This window comes from Sphaerodactylus townsendi, linkage group LG12 (genome assembly GCF_021028975.2).
Source record: "Sphaerodactylus townsendi isolate TG3544 linkage group LG12, MPM_Stown_v2.3, whole genome shotgun sequence".
In the NCBI taxonomy this organism is placed as follows: domain Eukaryota; kingdom Metazoa; phylum Chordata; class Lepidosauria; order Squamata; family Sphaerodactylidae; genus Sphaerodactylus; species Sphaerodactylus townsendi.
The window spans coordinates 3177841-3195169 of NC_059436.1; the positions used below are offsets into that span (position 1 = coordinate 3177841).

The 17329-nt window shown below is 43.9% G+C and overlaps 1 protein-coding gene across 2 annotated transcripts in view; it reads left to right on the top strand.

Annotated features, from left to right (window-relative positions):
- Window positions 1-363: 363 nt before the first annotated feature.
- Window positions 364-17329, top strand: part of DPYSL2 (dihydropyrimidinase like 2) — a 77322-nt gene continuing 60356 nt past the window's right edge. Inside the window, exon 1 of one of the 2 annotated variants that reach the window (XM_048512212.1) lies at window positions 364-941. In XM_048512212.1, the coding sequence (XP_048368169.1) occupies window positions 588-941 (354 nt within the window). In that variant the 5' untranslated portion in view covers window positions 364-587. The remainder of the gene's footprint in view (window positions 942-17329) is intronic. The other variant, XM_048512213.1, reaches the window with a different exon arrangement.

Here is a 17329-nt window from a genome sequence, read left to right on the forward strand (position 1 = left end):
CCGAGGGGGAAGCCTCCAGCCTCTCCCTCCAGCCTTCTCCTTGCAAGGGGTCGTGGCACATTTACGACCCCCCCTCTTCCCAGCTTCCCTCCCTATCACTTGTGGCAGCTGCAGTGCCCCCCACCCTGGGGAGGAGGGGGTCTTTCCCCCCAAGCTGATCCAGTCCATTCGCCCATTTCACTTGTCACAACATCACTTCCGGATCAGTCCCCAATTTCTGCTGCAGAGTGAGTGGGTTTTTTCCTCCTCTTTCTTTCCTAGTCCCCTCCCCCTTCATCAGCTGGATGCTGGGAAACTTGAACCCACCCCTCCAGGCTGCTCTGTAACTCCCCCCCCCACACACACACGCCTCAATCGCCTCTCAACTTTGCCTCGCATACAGAGCTCCGGCGTCCCCCTCCGGCCCCGTCTGATCTATGAAGGCGAGCAGCAGTACAAAGACCCTCGAGGCTGCCTGGCGCGACCCCTGCCCACCGCCCCTCACCGCTGCCGGGCTTGCTCCAGGACCCGCGTGGATGCTCTGATCTGTTCCCGCTTCGCCTTTCCAGAAGAGACCCTCCCGGGAGACGCCCCCCAAGCCCCGAGCCATGACTGAGAAAAGGCAGGCAGGCAAGCCCAGCGAGGAAGAGGAGGAAGTGCCAGCCTTCTTCAAAAAGCTGGGCTCGGGAAGCCCGAAGCCCCGGCAGAAATTCTGTGGCATGTTCTGCCCGGTGGAAGGCTCCTTGGAGAACAAGACCATCGACTTTGACTCCCTGTCGGTGGGACGCGGCTCCAGCAAGATCGTGGCCCAGCAGAAGGACGTGGCCCACCTCGGTTCCGAGGCGCAGTCCTTCTATTCCTGGCACAGCAGGAAGGGAGGGGAACCATCTGTTGATTCCGGCAGGAAGGTGGAGATCCGGAGAGCCACAGGCAAAGAAGCGCTGCAGAACCTGAACGACAAGGTAAGTGGGGGTGGGGGTGGGGCTTGGAGCTCGGCGGGCCAGCTGGCCTAAGAGTTGGAACCGGGAGCCCACTGGATCAAAGGTTTTCACCTTCTGCCCTGGGTTGGACGGGGCAGGCAGAAACTGTTGGGAGACTATCCCCATTGGTAGATCCTCAAGGAGAGGGCAGAAGGAGCCCCCCACCCCCCACGATGCTACCAGCCCCCACCCATTTTGTAAGCAGGACTTTACTGAGAAAGCCCCACCCATGTGAGGTGGGTTCCCAGACTGTATGCAAGTGTCAGACAAGGATGATGCTTGGCAAACCCAAAACAAACCAAGCAACTGTTCTTCGCTTAGCTGCTGAGCCCTAATTCTGTCTGCTTGCTCTGGAGCAGTTCTGGAAATGCCGTGGAACTCCTTCCAGGAAGCTTTGCGCTCTAAGGACTTGAGTTGAGCAAAATACCAAATCAGATACAAGATCTCTCTCTTCTGCGCCCGCCCCCCCCCGCCCCCCGCCCCTGCTTTCTTCCCTTGATTTCAGCAGACTGCTACAGCATTCCTTAGAGATTGGTCTGAGCACCACACAAGAAGGAGTCAATGCTGGTCACATCTCCAGTGCCAGACAAGAGAAAAGGGACTTGGTTGCTAGGCAGCCAGATGCAGCCCTTGACCACCTGTGGCCCTGAAAATGGAGGGCAGATGTGAACATGAAGAGCTGGAGAATATATGGGTTTCCCACCCCACATTCTCATAACATAGCTGGCCTTGTGATGGTATTGGGTGGGGCTGGAGGGCAGGGTAGAACTGGCTTAAATCCCATGGAGGCTTATCAATGGACAGCCAGCAAGGTGCAGTGGTTAAGAGTGATGTATAGTATCTGGGAGACTCGGACTGAAATCCCCACTCATGGTATGGAAATTCACCGAGGTGACCTTGTTCCAGTCACAATCTCTCAGCCTAACCCACCTCGCAGGGTGGTTGTAAAGAGAAAATAAAGTACAGGACAATAATGTAAGCTGCTTTAGTTCACCGTTGGGAGGAAAGACAGGGTACAAATGAAAGAAAATCTTGTGTGGATAGAATAGACCTTGGTGCTAACAAATGGCAGGCGTGAATGAGCCAGTGTGATGTGGTAGTTAGACTGTAGCACTCGGACATAGAAGAGTCTGGTTCAAATCCCCTCTCTGTCTTGGAAGCTTGCCAGATGACCTTGGGTCAGCCACACACTCCCAGGCTCCATATTATCACGAGGATAAAGTGAAGGAGAGGAGAATGAAATAAATCACACTGGGTCCCCATTGGGGGAAAAGGTGGAGCATAAAAAGTAGACAAATGATGACCTTAAAAATGGGGAAAACGGCACTGAGCCAGCCCTTTTGGTGGCTCTAGCTAAACAGAGTGTACCCATAATAACCCCCTCCCCTCCCCTGCACCTGTACAGCTGCCCTTTGTTAATACTAAACCCAGCTGCAACCTGTCTCTCAATGCCCCTGGCTTTCATATTTCCTATGAAATACACAAGCTGCCCTAGGTGGCCTCCTCTAATCATCATAGTGCAACCCAATAGGTGTAGGGAAGAGGGGGTGGAAAATAGCAAACCCACTTTAACCCGTTGATTTGTGGGCCCCATGTGGGGACATGATTTGGTTGTAACTTTGTGTGGATCCAAAATGATTAGTCACTAGCCTACCAGAAATGCCGGCTGGAACCCATGCGGCTTATTTGGAACATAATCTGTAACCTCATTTTCTTAGTCACTGCAATGACTGTCATGAAATCCCTCCTTTTTTTCCAGCAAATATCTTTGTAAAAAATCCCCAGAGCTCAGGCTGACTGTGTACAGTTTGCTTTCTAAGAGCAATCTAAGTGGCTTCAAACCAGCCCATCTGGGATATAAGCCAAGGGATATTGCCAGACTCTGCACTTTCCTTTGCCATAAAAGAGCTTGCATTCATAGCTTTGAAGATCAGAGGTAGCTAAGTTCAACCAACACCTGTCTTCTAACAGCACAGGAAGTGTTGCTTTTTAGAAAGTAATTCTGCTGACTCAACAGCTCGTTTTCTTAAAAATCAGTCACATCCAGAGGTGCTCTTGAAAAGTTTGAAGCAGGAGGAACCATTCTAGTCATTCTATCATTGTATCCTACATTCCTTCTTTGCAGCACCCCTCTCACCTTCTGACTGGGATGTAATGTAAGGATTCAGAGATCTTCAAAAAAATTGGAAGTGGGCATATCATGAGAAGACTAGTTTCTTCCAGTGAAGGGGACCATGAGCTTCCTTGCCCTAGTTACTTCAACAGTTCATAGGAAAGTGCAAACAGTTTACCAGAAAGGTACAACTATCTGTAACAGCAGCTACACTGAACTCTTCCTTTACCCACCCACTCAAAGAAAGCTCACAGTCTCACACAACATAGGTTAGCCCAGTAAAAGATATTTGTTCTGCTAATCTTGTGCTTAAGCTTTCTGATCATCAGCTGAACAGTTTCATTCATATTGTCTGGACTCCTAAACAGGATTTTAAGAAGCACAACAGTCATTGTCCTGCATTAAATATTGCATGTAATCCTGCGGCCTAAGATAACAATGGTCCAATCTAATTGAAAATGCTACCAGTATTCATAATGACATCAATGAAACTTCTCTCTCCTTGATTAAAGAAAACTGTTGCATTGATTTCTCCATTTTTTAATGACTTGGTGGGAAGTTATCAGGTTCTAGCTGAAAGTAAACTCTGGTGTCTAAATTAAGGGAAAAGACTATCAACTTTTAAGTATAGATACAGAAAGGGGACCAGGCAGATATCAAGCCTTAGGCATCAAGCAGGATCATGGGATTGGGAGTTATTGTTAGTGCAAGGCAGTATTGAGAAAACCAAACAAGGCAAGGATCAAGTGCAGAAGCAAAGATGGCAGGCCAGTTGTAAGCAAGAACTCCAACCAAGAGACAAGTTGTCTGGACCAAGTTCTGAGCCTGGAACTTTACAGGACCTGGTAGAAAAAAGAGTGTCCCTGGAGATCGGTTGAGTGGCAGACACTACAGCCTTTATAGCACCCTTGAATAATGGTGACAGTGAAACCCAGATCTCACCTACTGAACTTGAGGTGGCTACAGAGGGTCAGTGATGCTGACAAGTGCTGAAGCAGTTCAACAGCTGCTGAGATCCATGGTTTGCAAGCCCAACTTGGTGTCTGTAGAGATGTTCTTTTCCACCTTTCTAATGTAGCTTCTAGTTTGTTTGAGTAGACATTGTATCAGAGATAGAACGGAGTCCTCATCTCAGCCATGACTTTCAGGCGTGGCTCTTCATCTGTAAAACAGAAATGGAAGGAAGATCATTGTGAAGATGATTAGGGTAAGTATAACTTCAGCATCGCAGGGGTGAATGATCTCCATTTGCAGACGGGTGAGGGAAACACTTCTCTGTTCACCCTGTTGTCAGGGGTGTTTGACTCTGCTGACCAGTCTATCCTGTGTTATTTGAAACATCAAGGATGGGGGGTTATGCAAGGAGGAGCCCTTCACTGGTTTCAGTCCTTTCTGTGCAACTGGATACCGAGAGCTGTGAGAAGAGAAGCTGCCAGCAGTTTGGAGTTAACATGAGGGGGTCCCCAGAATTCTGTTCTCACACCTGTTTTGTCTCATGTTTATGTGACATCACTTAGTGAGGTCACTATGGGATCATAAGAGATTAAGAATATAGACAGCTGGGTCTGTGTTTGGCATTTTGACTGCATGGGGACTTGCATGCCTGGTGTGAACATTGCAAACATTGTGCTCTGTCTAGATAGGCAGATGGCTAATGCAGGGGAGGAATTGGCTATCATGATGCTTGTTGGTTCCTGTGACATTGGGCAATACAGCTGTGTGGGCCTGGAGGGGAAAAATTGGGTTAACAAGAAGAAGACTAAAGGCCAGGACCTGCAATCTAGCTTCCTCAGAATTGCTAAATGTGCAGGACCAGCTAGATAGAAACAGATTAGGGGGCTCAACATGTAGGTGAGAAATGTGTCTGGAGGAAGACCTGAAATTTATTAGATACTGAAGAACTTTCTGGGTCAAGCCAAACCTGTATAAAAGAGACTGGCTTCACATGAACTGGAAGGGAATCAGTCTGCTGGTGTGTAATATCAAGAAGGTTGCAGAGCAGCTTTTAAACTGGGGTAAAGCCATAAGAGTTGGAGAGCCTTGAATTTATGACTCATCCAAAACTCATTGGTGAGAGAGGGTGGAGGCCAAGTGAGTGAAGCAAAATGTGGGTGGTGGACATCACTAGGGGGCTTTCAGGCCAGGCAGTGTCAGCCTTCCAGGAAACCATGAGAAACTAATATGGGCAGAATGTTCAGGAACACTCTCAGGTGGGGAGGGTTTGGCCTGACACCCATTCCATTGGTTGGGCTTGGCTCATTGCAGTGGCTATCGTGGGTGGGAAAGGCAAACCACAAGGGTGTTTGAGGGGCCAACTGGGAGTGAGAACCAGTTGGGCAGAGTTGCCTACTGGACAAGACCTTGAAAGAGGTACTGAGGTGCTCATGAAGTTGACCAGTGGAAGAGAGCTGACTGGACATTGTTTAATGAGGAGTGGGGTGCAGTTAAGCATGGCTACCTCAAACTGTGCATCAATAAAGGAAGACCTTTGCTTTGCCACAGGTGCATTTCTGGAGGTGATTATTTCTCACCAGGGAGCTGGGATGTTCAGTGCTAAATCACAATGTAGAGGGCATTTCAGAAATCAGGTGGAATGGGTGAAAACCCAAGGGACACTTTTATCACTGGATGTAAACTCTACAGATAGGATAAGGAGGGATGTGTCTGGAGCATCATTGATTTGTATATCAGAGAGGGCATACAATCATATAAGCCAGAAAACATTCAGAGAAGAAACTCCTCCACAGAATTGCTATGGGTGGGCATACCACCTAAGCATGGTGAATCCTGGCAAGAATTTGCAAAGGAGACTTCCAAGGAATAGTAGGGAGAAATGCAAAGGCAGGCAATGGCAAACCACCTCTGAACATAATTTGCCTTGAAACACCCACCAGGGGCTGCCATAAATCAGATGTGACTTGCCACCCCCCCCCCCAAGAAAAAGAGCATTACTTAAAAATAAGGGGGTACTGTTACTCCCCTGATCAAAATCACGAGGCAGATCTCAATTTAGAGAAGGAAACAGGGGGTAACTGAAGTGGGAAATGTTGTAATAGGGGTATTTCAATTCCCCTCAAATTGACTGGGCCAATGTGTGCTTGTTTCGAACTGTAGGAATAAATGTTTCTAGACTTCAGAAATGACTATGCATTGGAGGAGTTGAGAACAAAGGTGGGGGCATCCCTAGAGTTGGTTCTGAGTGAGCTCAAGACTCAATGCAAGATGTAGATGTTGTTGCCCTGACTGAGAACAGTGCCCACAATGCTATTAAGTTCAGCATTCATGTCAACAGAAATTTGCCCCCATAGTTCACAACAATCATGTTTGATTTCAAAATAGGAAACTGATCAAATAAGGGGACAGTCAGCAGGAAGTTAAAAGGGAAAATTACAAATCAAATCCTTTCAGGATACTTGGGAAGTATTTAAAATTGTACTCATTCAGGCCCAGATAGAATCCATACTTCAATTCAGGAAAAACACTACCAAATGCATGTGCAGTTTGCAACTCAAGCAAAAAACCTACAACAAGCATAAGGGTTTCTTTTAAAATTGTGAACAAAACACAGGTTCTAAAAAAACAAAAACAAATGTGAGTTGATAAGGTGAGCAAATCTGAGGCTCAGATGGCCAAAAACATTAAGAGCAGCAATAAGCCTTACTTCAAATTAAATTAGAGTGGGAAACTGGCTATGGAGGCAATTAGGCCTTTCAACGGCAAAGGATTAAATGGGTTGCTTGGAAGATGGCAGAGAAACTGAATGACTTCTTCACTTCCCCTCCCACCCTGTGGTAAGTATGGAGCACATATTCACTTCACAGCTGCTATTTTTGGAAAGGGTGTCTGAAGAACTAAATCAGATTGAGATGATGAGAGAGAAAGGACTACCAGGCAAATGGAAAACTTATCAGTCTACTGGTCCAGATGTCATAAACCTGAGGGTTCTTAAAGGACTCAAATGTGAAATTGTTTATCTGCTGTAACTACACCTTACACCAGATAGCTAGAAAATAGAAACTGTCACATGAGTTTTTATAAAAAGGTCCAAAGGGGATCCAGGGAATTACAGGTCAGCGAGTTAATAAAACTGTTATTAAAGCCAGAGAGCATGTTGAGGAACAAACACTATTGGGGGAAAAAATCAGCACTGCTTTTGCAAAAGGAAATCCTACCTTACTGACATTTTGAAGTATTTTGCATAGGTTAACAAGCATGTGAATAAGAGTAATCCAGCAGAAATCATATATCTGAACTTCTAAAAGGTTTTTTTTACACATGGCACCTCACCAAAGCTGCTGAGTAAGCTTAGCAATTAAAAGATAAGAAACAGGTCCTCTTATGGATTAAAAGTTGGTGACATGGCAGGAAGCAGAGTAAATGGCCAGTTCTGGCAGTGTAGAGAAATGAACAGTGAGGTCGGAGAAGGACTGGTATTTGGAATCAATGTTATTTAGTTTGTTCACAAATTATTTGGAATTGGGAATGAGATGTGTAGTAGCCAACTTTGCAGGTGATATCATGGGGATGTGCATTTGGACATACCTGAAAAATACCTTATGGTAATTTCCACATCTAGTTAGGTCACCAGATGGTATCCAGGATTTTTCAAGTTATCTGAAAATAGGTTCCCAAAAATCCCTGAAATATTCAGGCATCACTGCAGTTATTGGGAGCCAGAGTTTTAAGACTCCCCAGACTGCTTTTACTTTATTTCTCTAGTGCATTTGTATCTTCCTAGGGCTTGGTATCAGCTTGCCATATTGGTTTGACTTTGATTCTGTCCTTTTAAATTGGTCCTGTTGTTCTTGCAACATTGTATTCTTTTTGCCAGTTGCTCTGTGTCAGATTTGTTTTTTGCATGGATTCTTGGGTGTGATGCTGCCTTTGATTCTTATTTATACTTTGGCTCAGATTCTCCAGTTGTTGGGTTTGCAACAAAGATCCTACTCAGTTCGGCTGGAACAATTCTCTGGTTTGACATTGGGTGGGATTCTTTGTTTGTACATTTGTCATGACATTAGGGTTGCCACATTGTTTCATGGTTCTGCCTGGATCTTCTGGTTCTGCACTGGCACCTTGGGTTTGTTGGCTCTGTCTGCTTTGATAGCCTTTTGGCCAAGGGTTGCTTTGCTTGCTCTTGTGTCTTTGGCTACTCTTTGCCTGGAGAAAGCATGAAACTCCCTCTCCCACACAGCAAACAATGGAGGACAGTTGGGGGCACCTTATTAAAAAATCCTTAGGGAACCAAAAGGCCCAATTCACTTGAAATTAGGGGTTATTTTAGGGGCAGGTCATGTGAAACAGTGTACTGGCCTGAACTGATCTAGTCCAGCAGGCATTTCCTCTTGGATTCAGCCAATTGTACTGTGCTGATCCACGGTACTTTAACTTCAAGACTGGACTATTGAAGTATACTGGATATGGATGGAATGCCCATGAACCAACCAGAAATTGCAGTTAGTGTCAGTTAGTGTCAAATGCAGCAGCCCATTTGTTAACTGTGTCTAGTCATCAGCATCACGTGAAACCTACATTAGGTTAATGGCATTGGCTGTAACTGCATGTTGTATTGTTTATGGATCAGCCATGGATCAGCCCCATCCCAAAATCTGGAGCTGAGCTTTCCCTGCATGTCATAGTCCCAATCCATACACCTGAGGATCTAAATTTCAACAGGAAACTCCCAGCATGCTACTGCTTGGAGTCTTATCTGGCAGAGATAATTCCGCATTCAGAGAGACTTTGCATTGGTGGATATGGGTCTTGTGATTCCCTGTTACATATCCTGCTGGACTGTCAGCTGCAGATTTAAGGGAGAGACTGTTTAGGACTGTAGCACCATTTTACCAAAGAATGAACAAATGTGAGCTTCTTCAGTTCTTATTAATGGACTGAAACTCAACAGTTACTTTTGAAGTGGCAATTCTTTTATTAGTGGTTTCTGATCTATGGTTATCTAATCTTGCTAACAGTGTTAAATAAAGACTATGATTAATGTCTAACAGAGATTCCAATGGGCTAAGTATTATATCCAATGCAATAATTTTAACTATGCCATTAAAGGTTGTCTTGTCTATTGCTTGGCAAGACTGATGAATCCTGGACTTGTAAATGTTGTTCTTAGCCTCCCACCTTGATTCCAAACTCAATTCATCATACCGGTTTTGAACTTCAGGGCCTGCTCCCCCACCCCACCCACCCCCAAGACAGGCTCATGTAGCAATTCCACTCTGTCTAGCAAAGTCTACTTTCCATTATTCCATCAAGAGAAGTTAAACTATCTATAGCTCCCCCTAGGACTTTTCCAGTTGCAGCTCTACTTCATTGGTTATGGCTCCTTAGTGAGGGCAGGGCTGTACCATCTTTGCAGTCTTTTAGAAGAGCACCAAAAGCAGAGCTCCTTGGTTGGTCTTTTTCTCTGTTTTACTTGCTGTGTATTCTGTTTGATGGTGGCTGTAAAGCTTTGTGATAGACTATAATGGTATTTTATGACATATAGTATCAAACCATTATTGGAAACTGCTTCCGGCTGTAGTGGAAAAGCAATATACAAAGGCATTAAGCACTTCCTGCATACACCTGACCAAGATTGTCCTTCAGACTGTGATACTTTGTACCTGGCTAAATGTTGCTCCTTGTCAGAATAACACCAATGTAGCCTTTTCAGTTTGGTATTTTAAAAAGAGAGGGGCATGAAGAGTTAGATCCAAACCATGGTCATATCAGCTCAGGGAGGAAAGATCTGTTCTCCTCTCTGCTGACAGTTTCTGTTTCAACTTTTGTGTAGACTCTGTATCCCATTTTTATATGAGAGGAGATGGGCATATGAATAAATATGTTCACTCCCTCCTAACTATAACACTGGCAGATTCTGCATTGGCCAAAAGCAGCAGTGTGAAAATGGTGTAAAAGGGTTTAAAACAGTGTAAAAGGGTTTACACCGTTTTCACACCGCTGTTTTTGGCCCGTGCGGAATCTGCCTCTATGACTATAGCAGCAAATGTTTATTTGAATGTATGAAACAGCCACAACAGGCAACGTTTTTATATCCTATGGCATAACCCCAGCCACAGTACTTTACTATGGGGACAGTTCATGCTTTCAATTAGGTCATTTACAGTGCCATTCTAAGTTCACAGAAGTCAACAGACTTAGAAGGGTGTAACTCTGCTTAGGATATCACTAATAAGATGTACAGGATGACATCATAATCCTATAAACCAGTCTGCCTCTGGCACATACCCCTATCTATTCCCCTTAAGTCCGATTCACATAGATGCTGGCAGGCATGGCATCAAATTACTTTCCTATAAAAGCTTCCCAGCCAGGCTGGCACACTAGTCAGAGCAATTGAGGGATTTGCTCAGCTCTTTCCTTTGATACTGACAAAGGGTTACTCATCTGAAGGTGGTGTCAGGAATTCTCCAGTAATTGCAACTGAACTCCAGACCACAGAGACCCTTTCCTTTGGAGGAAGTGGCAGTTTTAAAGGGTAAACTCTATGGTATATCATACAGTCTACAAGAAATTGAAGGACTTGAATGATATCACATCCCTGCTCCACTGAGCTCCCTCCCTTCTCTACAGTCTACCTTCCCCTAACACTCCTCCTCCCAACTCTCCAGGAATTTCCCAAGCAGAAGCTGACAACTCTATCCTGACAGCCCTTCTGAAAACTTTGACATTTATCTAGTTTTATGAGGAGGAAATGTGTGTACCATCAAGCAGAGTGAAGCCTTTGCTTAGGCCTCTTCTGCACATGCACAATAATGCACATTCAATTCACTTTCACAATTGTTTGAAAGTGGATTTTGCTATTTTGCACAGTGGGTGATTTCCCACTTGCAATTAATCTTGGGATAGTTCTGGGATAGTCATCCGAAATATCCAGGTTTCCTCACGATCTCCCCACTGTCGAACCATGGAATACAGATCAGTCCCATTTTCGGCGCCCCCACCCCCCCCTTATCACGGGATTTTTCTGGACTTGCTTATATATGAACCAATGGGAGCTAATAGGAGATGGGGGCTACACATTTGAGGGTCCATAACTTTGGCTTCCATGAACCAAACTTAATTAAACCTGGGTGGTATCATCAGGAGGGTCTCCTACTGATACCACCCAGATTTGGTGAAGATCCAGGGGATCCAAAGCTATGGACTCCCAAAGGGAATGCCCCATCCCCATTATTTCCAATGGGAGCTAATAGGAGATGGGGGTTATTTATTTATTTATTTATTTATTTATTTATTCATTCATTCATTCATTCATTCATTCATTCATTCATTCATTCATTCATTATTTGGTTTTATAACCCGCCCTATCCCCGAAAGGCTCTGGGCGGCGTACAACAAAGTTAAAATCACAGATCGACTAAATACAGTCAAAACTAAACAATTAAGATCCAATATAATAAATTACTAACTTACTAGCTCCCCATTTAAAATAGCGGTTAATACAAGATTAAAATCGAATCGGGCACCCAGCAAACCCATTTTTAAACCCTCCCTAGATGGGAATACTGCTGACTCCATCAATAAAAGATGTAAACAAACAAGGATGGGAGGGGGGGGCACCATCAACGGCTGGTTACTCCAAAGGCCCGGTGGAACAACTCTGTCTTGCAGGCCCTGCGGAATTTACCAAGGTCCCGCAGGGCCCGGTCAGCTGGAGGGAGAGTGTTCCACCAGGCTGGGACCAGGGCCGTAAAAGCCCTGGTCCGCGTGGAGGCCAGCCGTATCATTGAGGGGCCGGGGAATACCACTGAGTGGGGACATATGGGGTAATGTGGTCCCGGAGGTACAGAGGTCCCAGGCCGCGTAAGGCCTTAAAGGTCAAAACCCATACCTTGAAGATGATTCGGAACTCGACTGGAAGCCAGTGTAAGCGGCGCAACACAGGTTGGTTACACATTTGAGGGTCCATAACTTTGGTCCCCATGAACCAACTTTCACCAAACCTGGGTGGTATCATCAGGAGGGTCTCCTAAAGACACTCTGAAAGTTTGGTGCTGCTGGCTTAACAATTGCACCCCTGACAGCAGCCCCCCCCCCCCCCGGGGCAGGCCTAGATGTCTTCACTAGAAACATGCTGCAGTGAGCATGTTGGATCCTGGATGAAAAAATGCTGATTCTTTTGAAACTTGGTTGTATCTAGATTAAATTTTCAGTGGAAATTTGGCCATAAAAACCTAGCTTCAAAGTGCATTGAAAGTGGATTGAAAGTGCATTATTCTGCATGTGCGGAAGGGGTCTTACAGATGCTCTGTCCAAAAAGTCTTAAGTATATGCACAAGGAAGCAGACAATATCAGCAAGGAAAGCTGTAAATGTCTGGCAGTTCCTCACCATGCTGCAAGTGAATGGTCTTGCAATATGCAAGCCACTCTGCTATACTGCCAGAAGTTGAGATGACGATAAAATGACATCTTAATCCATGACTTTGTTTTGTACAAGCTGCGCCCAGATAGTATCCAGAACTCTGAATAGCTAGATTTATAATGACATCTTTTCCAGTAGTTCACACATGAAAAGAGAGATGGCTTTTAACATTCTAATTCTGTGGAGGCTTATCCGGGGAACCAGATTAGCTTGTGCACTCCAACACATGCCAGCTGGGTGACCTTGGGCTAGTCACAGTTTTTCGGAGCTCTCTCAGCCCCACCCATGTCATAGAGTGTTTGTTGCGGGAGGGGGGGGGGAAGGGAAAGGAGATTGTAAGCCCCTTTGAGTTTCAGGAGAGAAAGGGGGGATATAAATACAAACTATTCTTCTTTCTGAAGGGGAAACAGTGCCCTTACTGAAGAGACCCAGAAGGTGGCCACGGAGCTGCTGAATCCTCATTTGCAGCCCCATGCAGGTTTGGCCTTAGCATTGTGCGGAAGTATGATTCATATAGATCTGCAGTGAAACTGTCAGTGGGCCCTCATAATTGGAGTTTTATAGCTGGTTGCTAATGCTTTTATTCAAAGGCTTTCAGCCACTGGGTTTAAAAAGCAAAAACATAACATCTATTTCACTTGCCTTATATTGGGAAGTTACTGCAGCCCAAATCTAGAGGGAATCCCCTGATTTAATGGAGATAACATTTGAGCAATGTGAATTTCAGGGCTTCTTTGCACAATTCTTTTAGCATACTGAAATAGCTACCTGGGGGATCTTTTGGGATGGGAAGACGAAGTCCAAATGTCTTAAGAAGCAAATAAAATGTAGTTTGTAGTTGAAGGCAAAAACTGTAGGGCTGCCACTTAATGAAAAAAAAAGTTAGCCACTGTATTGTGTGAATTTTAATAGGTTAACTGATTTAATCTATTTATTCATTCATTCATTCATTCATTCATTCATTCATTCATTCATTCATTCATTCATTCATTCATTCATTCATTCATTCATTTATTTATTTATTTATAATTAGTCTTGTATGCTGCAGGGCTCCGGGCAGTGAACAACATGATAAAAACAATAATTACAATACCCCCATTAAAACAGATTAATTACAATGCATTGCAGTGGCGTCTAACATAAACACAGACTTCATATCATACTTCATAATCTACATAAATTTGAACATGAATAACATTTCTGGGGGGAGGCAAGCATTTGTTGCTTGTTGTTCAATGATGCAGCAAGAACCATCTCAGAATAGACATTTCTTATTCTGTGTTTAGAAGTTCTCTTCTAAAATGGGACCTGACAGACATGTATTTGTAAGTACTTCCTTTAAAAATAATTAACCACCATTTAAAAAAACGCTGACTAATACCAGGGACATTCTTCAATCAATAAAAAACTCAATTAATCTAACTGATGCATTGTTATACCCTTTTAAGCATGACTCCTGTGAGGGACTCAGTCCGGAAACTCATAGCTACCGTGTTTCCCCCCAAATAAGACAGTGTCTTATATTAATTTTTGCTCCCAAAGATGCGCTATGTCTTATTTTCAGGGGATGTCTTATTTTTCTGTGTTCTGTTCGTCAGACATGCTTCCAAACAAAAACTTTGCCACGTCTTACTTTTGGGGGATGCCTTATAATTCACACTTTAGCAAAACCTCTACTACGTCTTATTTTCCGGGGATGTCTTATATTTGGGGAAACAGGGTAGGTTAGTGAATTCCTTAGGCCTTTGTGTGCTGAGGCCTCAGAACTTTTCTCCAGACCAGAGGCGTATCTAGGAAAAATGTTGCCTGGTACAAAATCTGAGTTCGTTTCCCCCACCCCTGTATGGATGGCCACCCTCCCCCACCACAACTAAACAATGCTTTTTTGCACCAGGTCTTGAAGTCCATGTATGGAAGAGAGGTGGGGGGGGGGTGATTTTCTGCCCCCTACGTGACTAAATGTCCACAGCCAGGGGACATTTGACCCTATATGCCCCTGCTTCAGACAGATAGAAAAGCAGAATTATCCACAGGTTTCTGTGAATGGTGGGCATTATGAAGCTTGTGGATTGGCCAAGCCTGATATAAATAGTAGAAGTATGGCTTTCTTGGTCACCACAGCAGCACTTTCTGCTTGCAGCTGCCAAAACCCAGTACAAAACAAGAAAAGAAAAGAGAACAGTGATTTCTTATGATATTGCATTATTGTGTTATTTTGTACAAAGGACTGTTTATTTAGTCTTCAAAACATCCATGTCCGTGGTACGGTTTTGCAGCCTGACTGCAAGAAATGCATTATCTTGCCAGGCCTTTATTAAAAGGAACCGACTATGCTGAATGAATTCTCGTCAAATGGAATCCGTGAAAATTCTTATTGTCAAGTACATTTTACGTACAAATCCACCACTCGAGACTGGAAAATGGAAGAACTCTTTCAATTAGTTTAATACATGCCAGCATATCCTTCTTTTGAACTTCAGTAACACAGCATCTGTACAGAACAGTAGCATGTGCCCACAAGTATTGCTGCACTAACCGTGCAGTCCTGAAGAGAATTATACCCTTAAAAATCCATTGACTTCAGTGGACTAAGAAGGATGTAACTCCGCTTAGAACTGCATTGCAAAGCACTTTGGAAATGTTTGCACGGCCAGTTCAAGGAGGATTTAACTACAGTTGATACTCTCTGCTCCATCTCATGCTGAAAAGAAAGCTATGAGTGTCCCTTATTTTTTTTCACTGGGTGTGGAAAAAGGGAGTCTGGTGCCTTTGAAAAAAATATTTTGCCATCTGCTTCTATCCAAGTAGCACTCTCGAACAATCAAATTCAAGTAGCACTCTTGAACAATCTAAACAACTTTGTTGTTTATTAAACATTGTTCTTAAGTGTACTGCAAACGTATGAGAACAAAACATTTCTGCCTTCCTACTAGCAGAGGCACCACTTGAAAATTGTTTAATGTACCATTGGAAACAAATTTAAAGTTTTGATTTTATGCTGTTAATGTATTTATTAACTTGTATTTATTGGTTGTTAGCTGCCTTGCGACTGACCTTGGTTTGGAAAGGCAGGGTAGAAATCTAAATCTAAATAATAATAATAATAAAAAGAGGGGCAAGATCACAGAGAGTGATGGGATTGAAATGCCTGATGGCCAACTCATGAAGTGCAACCAAGAGGCTGCTTATGAATACCTGGGCATTTTGCAGCTGGATAACATCAAGCATGGGCAAGTGAAGACTGTTGTCAGCAGAGAGTACACCCAGAGGGTCAGGAAATTTTTGAAATCTAAATTAAATGGCGGGAATACCATCAAGGACATCAACACCTGGGCCATGCCCGTCATCAGGTACACTGCGGGAATCATCAACTGGACACAGGCTGAGTTGGAAGCATTGGATAGAAAAACTCGGAAGCTTATGACAATGCACCATGCCTTACACCCACACAGTGATACTGATAGATTATACCTTCCCCGGAGATCTGGAAGCAGGGGCTTACTGCAAGTACAGTAAACAGTGGGAGAAGCATGCACTGGCCAATTATGTGAACGAAAGTCAAGAACAGGCATTGATTGAAGTGAAGAACAGACATTTGCTGCAAACCCAGAAAACAAAACAAGAATACAGAAAAAGTGTGATTAAAATGAGGACTGAAAGCTGGCACAACAAAGCACTGCACGACCAATTTCTGGAGAAAATCAAAGACAAGGTGTATAATGAAAAGATCTGGCTGTGGTTAACAACTGGAACTCTGAAAAAGGAAACGGAATCCCTGATTTTAGCCGCCCAAGAGCAAGTCATCAGAACAAATTCGATCAAGGCCAAAATCGAAAAATCCTCAGATGATGCAAAATGCAGATTGTGCAAAGAAGCTGATGAAACTGTAGATCATGTCCTCAGCTGTTGCAAAAAGATTGCCCAGACTGAGTACAAACACAGACACAACTCAGTGGCCAAGATGATCCACTGGAATTTAAGTAAGAATTACAACATAAGAACAGCTAAGAACTGGTGGGAACATAGTCCAGAGAAAGTAATGGAAAATGAGAAGGTCAATATCCTGTGGGACTTTCGAATCCAAATGGACAAAGTGTTGAAACACAATACACTAGACATCACAGTGATCAAGGACAAGAAAGTGACCATCATCGACATAGCAGTCCCCAGTGACAGCAGGGTCATTGAAAAAAAACACGAGAAGGTCACTAGATACCGCGATTTGAAAATCGAGCTTCAGCGTCTATGGCACAAACCAGCTGAGGTTGTCCCAGTGGTAATCGGCACGCTGGGCGCCATCCCAAAAACACTAGGGCAGCACTTGAAACATCTTCGAATTGACAAAATTAACATCTGTCAAATTCACAAGGCAGCCCTGCTGGGATCCACACGAATACTACGCCGATACATTACAACTTCCTAAGCTTCTGGGTGAGGCTCAAATTGTAATGAAGGTCAACAACCAGCTAAAGATCTGGCAGCTGTGAAATCTACAACAACAACAACCAACAACAACAATAATAATAAACAACTATCAAGAACAGGTGCTAATGCAAGTTAGGAACCAGAACTTAATAAGAGCACAAGAAACAAAATGTGAATACCAGAATAAAATAATAAAATTGTGAATAGAAAGCTGCCAAAGAAAAGCATGAAATTGTCAATTTCTGGAGAAGATTGAAAGGAAAATAGACAAATATAAAACCTGGCAGTGGCTTGTAACTGGAACACTGAAGAAAGAAACTAAAGTCTTGATTTTAGCTGCTCAAGAACAAGCTATTAGAACAAATGCAATTAAAACCAGAATTGAAAAATCAGCAACTGATTCAAAATGTAGACTGTGCAGAGAAGTAGAAGAAACAATCGCTCACATATTA